This window comes from Podarcis liolepis (assembly GCF_965112155.1).
Source record: "Podarcis liolepis genome assembly, chromosome: 2".
In the NCBI taxonomy this organism is placed as follows: Eukaryota; Metazoa; Chordata; class Lepidosauria; order Squamata; family Lacertidae; genus Podarcis; species Podarcis liolepis.
The window spans coordinates 87,303,847-87,315,226 of NC_139555.1; the positions used below are offsets into that span (position 1 = coordinate 87,303,847).

At 43.2% G+C, this 11,380-nt stretch overlaps 1 protein-coding gene across 1 annotated transcript; it reads left to right on the forward strand.

The window, feature by feature from the left end:
* The first annotated feature begins 2,379 nt into the window (after window positions 1-2,379).
* Window positions 2,380-7,075, forward strand: LSM3 (LSM3 homolog, U6 small nuclear RNA and mRNA degradation associated). The gene is made up of 4 exons (XM_083493630.1): window positions 2,380-2,518; window positions 3,567-3,677; window positions 6,293-6,388; window positions 6,711-7,075. The coding sequence occupies exons 1-4, from the start codon at window positions 2,498-2,500 to the stop codon at window positions 6,789-6,791; spliced, it is 309 nt and encodes a 102-aa protein (XP_083349756.1). The 5' UTR covers window positions 2,380-2,497; the 3' UTR covers window positions 6,792-7,075.
* Window positions 7,076-11,380: the final 4,305 nt, after the last annotated feature.

Consider the following 11,380-nt stretch of genomic DNA (forward strand, 5'->3'; position numbering starts at 1 on the left):
GAAGTACCATAAGTCCCACTGAGTTTGAATGACGGGGTTTACTGCCAAGTAAGTGGTCTTAGGATTGCAGCGTTATGGATTTCAGGCTTGGGAGAAGAAATGTGGCATCAGCTTACTCCCTTTATTTTAGTTTGTGAAATACAACACAATCCTATACATGTCTACTCAGAAAGTGTGTGTGTGTGTAGGATTGTAGCCACCCAATCCTAAATTCACTTTCTAGGGAGCAAGCTGGACTGAGTTCCATTGGGCTTATTTCTGAGTAAAGAAGCTGGAGATTGAATTGTAAGGTGAGCTTACAAAGATGAAGCTAATTCTGTCATGGCAGCATCACTAGTTTTGTTTCCTCCGGTGCTTACAAGCTTTCAAGCCACACAGGGCGGTAGGCAACATGCAGACATGTGATGAGCAACAGAGCAACTGCTTTGGATGTAGAAGATCCCAGGTAGGACTGGGAAAAAACTGCTGGACATCCATTGCTGGTGAATGTTGACAATGCAAAGCTAGATAATGGTCTCACAGTATAAGGCAGTTTCCTACATTCCTGTGACATGCTTGTGTTCTTCCTGGAAGATGGCATCTGTCATAAATCTGTTCAGGGCCTACAACACACTTATATATTCATCACTAGACTGCAAGGATGACTAGTTTATGTGAATGGGCTGTCATATTTATAACACCCAGTGCTTCTTTTCAGGGGGTGCTCAAGGGTATGCAGTACCGGCACCTCTTTTTTGTTGTTAAAAAGTATGTAACAACTTCACAGTGAATACCAGCACCTATTTTTCTAGGGGGGGGAGCACTGATAACACCACATCACCTTGCTTCAAACTCAGAGCTGTTCACTGAAGCCAGATCACACATTCAGTTTAGTCAAGCAAAACCAAAGAAGCAAAGCACTAAGACAGCTATACACACAGGACGCTGCCTGTACTACTGAGTCAGATTGCCAGTCCAGCTAGCTCTGACTGGCAGCCAGAGCTCTCCAGGGTTTCTCAGCTATATCTGGAGATAAGAACCTAACAGCAGCCCTCCTGGATCAGGCCAGCAGCCAACCACGGTGGAAAACTCCCAAGCTGGACCTGAGCACAACATTCTGTTACAGTGGTACCTCGGGTTAAGTACTTAATTCGTTCTGGAGGTCCGTTCTTAACCTGAAACTGTTCTTAACCTGAAGCACCACTTTAGCTAATAGGGCCTCCTGCTGCTGCCGTGCCACCGGAGCCCGATTTCTGTTCTTATCCTGCAGCAAAGTTCTTAACCTGAAGCACTATTTCTGGCTTAGTGGAGTGTGTAACCTGAAGCGTATGTAACCTGAAGCGTATGTAACCCGAGGTACCACTGTACTACCTTTTATACATGTTTGTGGGTAGGGGAGGTTTTTGGTTTGGTTTGTTTTTGTTCTCGTTAGGCATTTTGTGTTATTTTGTCTTTTTGTGCTGTGAACCACCCTGAGGTGGATAGTATACAAATTTAATAAATAATAATACTACAAATTTAATAAATACTACAAATGGGTAGTATACAAATTTAATAAATAATAATAACAACAACAACAACGTGAAGCGCACTCTCCCCTCCCATGGTTCCCAGAAACTGGTATTTGGAAGCATTGCTGCCTCCAACTGCGGTGGCCAGCGTAGCCCTGTCCTCTTCCGTGAATTTGTCTAACATGCTCTCCCTGGCACCTTTTGCATGCAAAGCTGTGCACTGAGCTGCAGCTTCTCCTTTCGCCTTGAGTGTTTGAGAGAGATGATACACCCATTCTGCTTGCTGCTGCTGCTGATCAGCGATGGCTCCCTCGCACCTGAGCGAACCTGACTAAATCAGCTCCATGTGAAGGCGAAGAAAATAACCACCGCGTCGCAATCAGGAAGCACGCGCTCCAGATGCGGCCAATCGCAGGGTTTCTCCGAGCTTTGCGGCAGAAGTGTGCACGCGCAGCTGTCGTCGTCTGAGGCGGTGGGGAACATAAGGCTCTGGTAGAGATAGGAAAATAGTAGAATGCATGAGATTATTAACGTCTTGGTAGTAGCTTTTATATATATAAAAGATGGCAGGCAAATACAGGCGTGTGTGTGTATACACACACACACACACACACACACACACACACACACATATATATATATATATATATATATATATACACATACATATACACACACCTGTATTTGCCTGCCATCTTTTATATAATATATACACTCCTCTATTTGCCTGCCATCTTTTGAATAGAGGGTGGGGGCTCGCTCGCCGTCCGACCACAGCTAAGCTGAAATCCTTACACTGCATTGTTCGCGCTTGTTTCTGAGGCAGGCATGGGGGGGGGGCAAAAAAATAAATAAAATGGTGCTGAGTTGACCCGGAATCTGAAGTGCCGCATGTATCTCTACAGTAAGTCTATATTTGTCGCTTGTGCGTGAGCGCGCGCCTGCGTCAATTGCTGCGGGCGGGGCATAAAATCTCGCGAGAAGAGGCTGGAGTTGGCTTTGAAAAAATGGCGGACGAGGTGGACCAGGTGGGTGATGCTGCTGCCGGGGGAGGGTGGCCTTTGAGGGGTCGGCGGGACCCCGTGAGGTGTCGCCGTTGTGCTCTGAGGTGGTGGGTCTCTGGCCTGGCTTAACCTGCCGAGGTGGGTCGCTAGTTGGACGCAGGTTTCTGCTCCCAGTAGCGAGGGCGACGTCCGGACTGTGCGTTTCATCTTCTCTTTTTTTGTTATTTCGCTTATTTCTGAGAGCGTAATAACGGTAAAGTTGACCTTTGCCCTCCTGTCCCTCCTGGGAAACCCAGGAGGGGGCTGGGTATAAATTATTATTATTTATTATTATTTCTCTCTACTGCTGTGCCCGCCCCCTTACCACATAGTTGAACAAAAGTGAGAAACAACAAGAAGTCCCCAAAATATTACTTGTTTTTGTGGTTCTCACCTGGTAGCTACAAAGTTGTGGTCTAAAGGGTCTCTGCTTTATTCTTCCTTCATTTCCCCTTCTTCATGCTGTTTTCATTGGCACTGTCATGCATAGTTAAACTTTGCTGCTATCTTTGGATTATGTTGTTTTTTTTAAATGAAAAACACACCCACAAAACAAAACTTTATTATCAGATGTCAAGACACCAAGTGAGGACATTATGCACATTATTCTTGCTACCTAGTCCCAGAAAAGTGACTACGAACAATCTGTTATTGATTCTTTGTTATTGGAACAGTTTAAACTGGTGAGCCCAGGATATTAGAAAGGGTATCATAACTAGTGGACTGTTTCCTGATATCTCACAGCTAGCCTTAAATTCTCCTAACTCTGCAGCAACTACTGTATAGCCTGAATAGCCTAGGAGGGATTTGCAATTCATTTGTCAGTCATTTTGAGGAGGTGCAAACAGGTAGCTTTTAATTCTCTCCTCTTGTACTTGAGTTTAGACATTTCAGTAAGGTTGAATAATTGAACAATAAACAATACGGAGCAAATATCTAATACTAATCTCAGTGGAGTTTTTCCTTGGAATAAATTGTATCCAACGTTTTATCAACTGTATTAAAAAAAAACACAAACACTTTTCTCTTATAGCAACAAACCACAAATACTGTAGAAGAGCCCTTGGATCTCATCAGACTCAGTCTTGATGAACGAATTTATGTAAAAATGAGAAATGACCGAGAACTTCGAGGCAGATTACATGTAAGTAAAGCTATATAGAAATGTGGGGTGCTTGTTAACAGAACCATGTAAATGTGTTTTGGGAGATGTTAAGTTAGATACTTCAAAAACAAGTTAAAGTTCTCATAGAGTGAAAGCAGCCTTGACTTTTGAAATACCGTAATTTTCGCTCCAAAACACGCACTTTTTTGCTCCTAGAAAGTAAGGGGAAATGCCTGTGCGTGTTACGGAGCGAATGCACTCGACCGGATCCATGGCTGCCGTCAGTCAAGCAAAGCGGGAGCCACTTGCAGGGCTTTGCACGGCTCTAGCTTTGCTTGCTTTACAACCAGGAGGAGGGGGAGGAGCCGAGGAGGGAGGGAGGGAGGGAAGGAGAGCCATGGCAGCAAAGCAGGCAGCAGCCGCTTACACGTGAGGAGGGACAGACGGGAGCCATAGGGAGCCGGAAAAGCGCTGCTTAGCCAGCAACAGCTGCTGCAGCCTCAGCTAGCAACGCTCTCTAAACGGAGCAATGAGGCTGCAGAGGGACGGCAGGGCACAGGAGGGCTCTGAGCCACGAGCGCAGTGAAAACCAGTAAAAAAGTTTTTAAAAAGGCTGCTGGGGACAGGAGGGCACAGGATGAGGGAGAGGGGGAAATTACGATTCTCCCAGCGTCTCAGCTGATCCGCTAAGCAGGACTTGGGTTGCAGGGGATTCGCCATTAGCTGCGTAAAGCAGCAAAGAGGGAGAGGAAAGGAGCTGCTTACACTGCTGTAAGTGGCTGCTGTCCGGTTGGCTCCTTTAAAGCAACAGTGCTCTTTCCCTCCCCCCTCCCCTCTCAGCTCGCCGAAAAGCTCCTTTTCCACACACCCCACGCGTGTTCCTTCTCCCCTTTAACCCCTCGCCTGCATCATTAGCCGCATCCTTCCCTACACACCCCACGCGTGTTCCTTCTCCCCTTAAATCCCTCGCCTGCATCATTAGCCACATCCTTCTCCACACACCCCACGCGTGCTCCTTGTCCCTTGAATGCTTTTCCTTCCCTCCCCACTTAAAACGTGGTTACAAAGCACGGATCCACATGGATCCTCAGGATTTTTGCACTGGGTCACCTCAGGTTCACCATCAGATCGCATAGCATATCCATGGCTACAGCCTGCACCAAAAAAATCACGCACCCACTGTTTCATGGGGCTGCAATGGTGCAAAAACGTGGTTACAAAGCATGGATCCACATGGATCCTCAGGATTTTTGCATTGGGCTACCCCAAACTCACCGTCAGATCACGTCTGTGGCCACAGCATGAACCACAAAAATCATACATCCACTGTTTCGTTTAGAATATTTTTTTTCTTGCTTTTCTCCTCTAAAAACTATGTGCGTGTTATGGTCAGGTGCGTGTTATAGAGCGAAAAATACGGTACTTCTTGGGCAGCAACAGGAAACCCTGAGTTCTCCAGATATTGCTGCACTCCCAATTTTAACATGCACGTGCATGAAAGAAATCTGATTTTGATCTTGGCCAAAGAACAAACATTTCAGTTGCTGTGGCCTCAAATAACTCTTGGCTCCAAAATGTGTATTTGAAGCTAGGACACTAATGATGCATTTTCCAGCAGTTCTCTGTGAAGACAAGCATGACTGCCAGTGTTAGATTTTATGAGTGTTGTTGGGAATCTAGTTGATAATGGTATTCATTGAGCAAATTGTTGTGATTTACATCTAGTATATTTAGTTTAATGGTAATGGCTGTCTTTTTCTCTACTCATTTTTGCCAACTTTTCTTGAGAATCTTTGGTATAGCAATCAAGTATTGTTTTATTAGGGACGCGGGTGGCGCTGTGGGTAAAACCTCAGCGCCTAGGGCTTGCCGATCGCATGGTCAGCAGTTCGAATCCCCGCGGCGGGGTGAGCTCCCGTCTTTCGGTCACAGCTCCTGCCCACCTAGCAGTTCGAAAGCACCCCTAAGTGCAAGTAGATAAATAGGTACCGCTTTATAGCGGGAAGGTAAACGGCGTTTCCGTGTGCTGCGCTGGTGCTGGCTCGCCAGAGCAGCTTCGTCACGCTGGCCACGTGACCCGGAAGTGTCTCTAGACAGCGCTGGCCCCTGGCCTCTTAAGTGAGATGGGCGCACAACCCTAGAGTCGGACACGACTGGCCCGTACAGGCAAGGGTACCTTTACCTTTACCTATTGTTTTATTATATACTTTATAGCCTACTTTTCTTGCTTCTTGCTTTCCCTGGTCAGTGTTTATTTGAAGAGGCTACTGACTTAAATGGTATATTTATGAAACAATGTATAAGTAAATATAAGAATGGAGCAGTGCTGTTACAGTTGTATGAATAAATTGTTATAGTTTGGAAAGGATCTCATGATGAAGATGTTGGATCAAGCAATTCCATATTTGTTCAAATTGAAGCATATAGAAACAAATGCCTGTATCCAACAAAGTTACACTCAGAGTAGATGCATTGAAATTAATGGATTAAAATTAGTAATGTTCATTAATTTCTGAGTAGGTTTAACATTAGATATAATCCAAAATACTTGTAGCAGAAGTTTTTAGATCTGTGTTTTTGAGCTACAGTGTTTAAGAAATACACTGCCACTAGCACAATAATTAAACTTATCTAAACTACTATCATTTCCACAGGCTTATGACCAGCACTTAAATATGATTTTGGGTGATGTTGAGGAGACTGTGACAACAATAGAAATTGATGAAGAAACCTATGAAGAGATTTATAAAGTAAGAACTTGTTAATACTTAAAGCTCCAAATGCTCTTTCAGATGTGCAGTGTTGTCTAGATGAATTTAAATATTTTTTGCTTACGAGATCAGTATACCAACTTGACTTATAACATTAAGTAAATTTTAACCAGAGTAAAATCTAAAGCATTTAGTAACCATAGTGATTACTTCATTGTAAAAGTAGGACACTTAAATATAGATTTATTTCCCCCAAAATGTGATTCTTGTACCATATGAATTTGTAATAATTATGCTAATCTTTGCAACTATTTTTACATTCTCACTGGATGTAGCCTGTACTGCTTTTTTTCATCCACAGTCTACCAAAAGGAATATTCCAATGCTGTTTGTCCGAGGAGATGGAGTTGTACTTGTAGCTCCTCCACTGAGGGTTGGCTGAAACCATGAAAAAAAGGTCATCGTTTAGAAAATGTTGGACCTCTGGACACTGTCTTCTGATACCCTTAAACATTAGGATTCTGCCCTTAATTCTGAAAGACCATCCAAACCTGATTGTTGTGAAGGCGTAAGATCATTTGGCATATAAGTTGATATAAGGGTTTTTTTCTGAAATAACTTAAGTGCAGGTGTCGTTATGTTTCAAATCAGTGGATATAACAATTTTAGTTGCGCTTGTGGCCGCTGATCTTTTTTAAGAAATAAATCTGTTTGGGTTTTTTTGTATGTATGTGTTTATAAGCACTTTCCCCATTTAACATGTGTCTCATTATTGCTGCATTATTTGCTTGGTTACCATTGACAGTATCTGGTACAAATGAGACAGGATTGCACTAAGTATTTTCTGTTTACACCATGCTGTTCCAATGACTTGAGTGGCCTACATGCATGAAGTGTGTATGCTTCAATAATGGTAACCTTTTGAGGAAGAGTTCTAAGTTGCTGATTATAAACCTATGCAAATCTTAGTGGGGAAGTGGACCCCAGAGTCAAAGAAACTGTCATTGTCTCATCACCCACAGTTACATTAGCACTGTGTCCACATCTGGTCATTCATCTGTATACGAGTCCCTGTTTCCACATGTGCTTTGTGCACCTTCATCCACACATTAACACTTTCAATTTTATACTTCCAGAATCTTTCTCAATGTATCCCATCCACACTACTGGGGTGTGCTTGATGGGATATTTGTGCTAAGACTTCCTCCTTCACCATAAGTGCTGGAATCCTGAAGTCTGTTATGAGTTTGCACACAGGTATTTGTTTAGCTGTATGTGTGCCTTTGTTTTATTTCTTTTTTAAATACAAGTTTTCTAATATACCAGACTTTCACAAAAAGGGGGGCGGGTGGAGTGTGTTGCTCAAAACCAGGGGGCCTAAAGTCCGGTGTGGGTATGTGTGTAGGTATCAGTTTATTTCTCTGAATGCACCTTTTAAAAAGTTTTCTAATACCATATTTGCACAAAAAGATGATGGCCTCACTTCAGGCAAATATTTGGAGTTGCTAGCATGAAATGCTGCCACTTCCTTTCTTCCCCTTTTCATTTCCTATCTTCTATAGTTGCAAAGGAGTTTAAATTTTTCATACAGCTGGTCTCATGCAAGAGCAGTTCTGTGCAAAAGAACTATTTATAAAATCCCAATGCTGTGAATGTGCCTTCAGCAACAGCTGGTGGAAAAGGGCAGGCGCCATCCTTTCCCTTGGGGTGAAGGAAGTGGGTGGTATGGGAAAAGATGACACTAGAGAAATGTCACCACACATGTAAAACCCACACTCAGTGCATCCACAGTCAGAAAACATGTACAGTGGTGCCCCGCAAGACGAATGCCTCGCAAGACGGAAAACTCGCTAGACGAAAGAGTTTTCCGTTTTGGAGGTGCTTCGCAAGACGAATTTCCTATGGGCTTGCTTCGCAAGACGACAATGTCTTGCGAGTTCCTGCTGGATTTTTTTCCTCCCCCCCTTTTTCTAAGCCGCTAAGCCGCTTATCAGCTGATCCGATCAGCAGATAAGCCGCTAATAGCGCTAATCCTCTAATCCATCAATGGGCTTGCTTCGCAAGACGAAAAAACCGCTAGACGAAGAGAATCACAGAACGGATTATTTTCATCTTGCGAGGCACCACTGTAATTTTATTTTGAATTATTAAAACAAATTTAGTGTGTGTGTGTGCGTGCAGGCTGCCAAGAGGGTGTTATGTGACTAAAAAAGGTAAAGGTAAAGGACCGCTGACAGTTAAGTCCAGCCACAGATGTCTCTGGGGTTGTGGCACTCATCTTGCTTTACAAGCTGAGGGTGCCGACATTTGTCCATAGACAGTTATGCTGGGTCATGTGGCCAGCATGATTAAGCCACTTCTGGCGCAACAGAACATCAAAACCAGACCAGTACACGGAAACACCGTTTACCTTCCTGCCGGAGTGGTACCTATTTATCTACTTGCATTTTTTGGCGTGCTTTTGAACTGCTAGGTTGGCATGAGATGGGACCGAGCAATGGGAGCTCACCCTGTGGATTCGAACCACTGACCTTCTGATTGGCAAGCCCAAGAGGCTTCATGGTTTGGACCACAGCACCACCTGCATTCCACCCACTCTAGTGCGGAAGAGCCCTAGCTTGGTGAAAGTATGGGAAAGCAGTTGAAACAAAGCGAGTATGTTAGAAGCTTTCATATAATGAAATGGCTTGACTTGATACAGCAGTTGCTAATTGGCGCTATGATCGCTTAACTTTTTAATATTGGCTTGTTAAGTGTATCCTTTTTGGCATCTGGCAATTCTAGCACCATGAAAAGTCACTTTCATTCTTTGCCTATGACATTGTATGGCTTCTGCCTTTGCAGCTCAGCTTGAACCTTCACTGAACACTAGATGGTGCTGCCTGCATTAAGATCTCACTTAATCAGTAATGTGACTTCCTTGATAGTTATCGGTAATGCAACACAATGTACTATGAGACCCAAGTATTTTCATCAAATTAAGTCATTTTGTTTCTAATGAAAGGTTCATAATGTGCAGTCCTAAGTGGGTAGTTGCAACATGCTGAATAGTAATGCTTAAAGAACCAAATGTTTCTCAATACCAGTGGCTTTGTTAAGGAAAAAATACTGGTTAAGTACCATTATACTTTATCAGCTTTATTAAATGTTACGTTGCCTGGGATAGTATTACTCTTCATGTCCCCAGTTGCATACTGATTCCTTGGGGGAAGTGGGGGTAGGAGGAAGAAGAAACCAAAAGGCATGTGGGGGATCCGTTTCCCAATGAATTTCATTGCTCTCAAATATTTGGAGGTTTTTGTTAATGCTGCATAACTACAAGGATTGGCCTTCCGATTCATCACAGTGCTTGTACAGTAAGGCAGCACCAGCAGTCCAGTACTTTGAGTGGGGTTGAAATGGATCTTCAGGGTACATCCTTTGTTCTGTGGCTGATGAAATGAAAAGGGTAACATTGTCTTAGTTATCAGCCTTGGAAATAAGTGCTACTTGGAGTAACACCCCCCCCCCCAAAAAAAAGATCTGCTGGACCCAAATTACTTGAAATGTCTATCCAAAAGATCATGACTTCACTCTGACATTCTCAAATTGAACTCAGTTTCATAATATAGCTCTACCTTTTCATGAGGCGTTACTAACTTGATTTTTGTCCAGGGCTGCATACTTCTAGGGCAGTGATGGAACACCTGTGGTCCACCAAGGGCTCAAACGTAAGATTTGGCAGTGTATATTGTGTAACCACAAAGGTGCAATTGTATCCAATCTGCAGAGATACTTGAAGTAACTAATCTGATTGAGTAACATGACAGATTTGTATTAAACAACTTCTGAAGGATGTGTGTTGAACATGTAAGATGCAGCCAGATACAATTTTCATGCATATGGAAAAGAGGAGGTTCTCAAGTCTAAATTACCACACTGGAGCTGCTTCACTTGCACACAGGAATCGACAAGGCATGGAAGCTCTTAACGGTGGTTTGGGCCCTCTATTAAGTGAATACACTGCAACAGCAAATTTTCTCAACAGCTGTGCTACCAAAGAGCCAGCTTAGCTCAAAACTCTGGAAAACTTCCAAACAGCTGTTTCATATAATAAAAGATGTACACTTCATCTACTATGTCAGCTATTCTTAGTGAAGATAATATGGCCAAATTTCATGTGTGGAAAAACCCAGTTAGTTGCCGCTTTGATTCAGAGTAGTCCCACTAGAGTCAGTGTGGTGAAATGGTTAGTATGTTGGATTTGTACTGGGGGGGGGGGAGAACTTGAGTTTTGATTCCCGTTTGGCTCAGTCATCTTGGATTAGACCAACAGAGTGACTAACCCGCCCCATTGAGAGACTGTGATGCCGTCAAATAATCAAGAGTAATAAGTAGGCATTAACACACAAATGGCTGGTGATCCAGGCCATGAATGTTAGGGGCAGGGGCCATTGTTCAGTGGTAGATGGTCTCTGACATCTCTATAAGCACCCAAGAGCAAGCTGGGGAAGGCTGTTCCTGAGCCCTTTGGAGCAATGGCTTCTCAAAAAGGTGAATACTATCCACCCTTCTTCTTTACTATTTGGGCTTCTCATGCAAGTATCTTAGTTTTCCCGAGAGAACCAAAACCTGGAAACTATAGTAAACAGCAAACTAATTTTTGCATGCTTTTTTGAGAGTAAAATTCAAGAGCTTGATATTAAAAGACACGCACAAATGCAGCTGTACATCCATGCTTCAATTTGCATAATAAATCATTATTGCATTAACACACTAATATCTGCATGTGCATCCTAATTTCCTCCAAAGCCCTGATGTAGCAAGTGCTACTCTGAGCATAGATCCCCACTTAGATTAGATGGAGGCGGTCTTTGGATATTCCAAAGTGTTGGTTAGAGAGACCCTTGGGATGGCATGTTTTCAAAAATCAATTAACCCTCAGAAACCTCATTTAGATAACGAAGCAGATGCTATTAATCCCATAGTTATGCCTATGTACTCTGGCATTAGATGAATTAGATATGCAGGTGAAAGCCAAAAGAATACTGC

Coding starts and splice junctions, on each gene's coding strand:
- LSM3 (XM_083493630.1), top strand. CDS start 2,498: ATGGCGGACGAGGTGGACCAG. Junction 3,678..6,292: donor AACTTCGAGGCAGATTACAT/GTAAGTAAAGCT, acceptor TCATTTCCACAG/GCTTATGACCAGCACTTAAA. Junction 6,389..6,710: donor CCTATGAAGAGATTTATAAA/GTAAGAACTTGT, acceptor TTTCATCCACAG/TCTACCAAAAGGAATATTCC.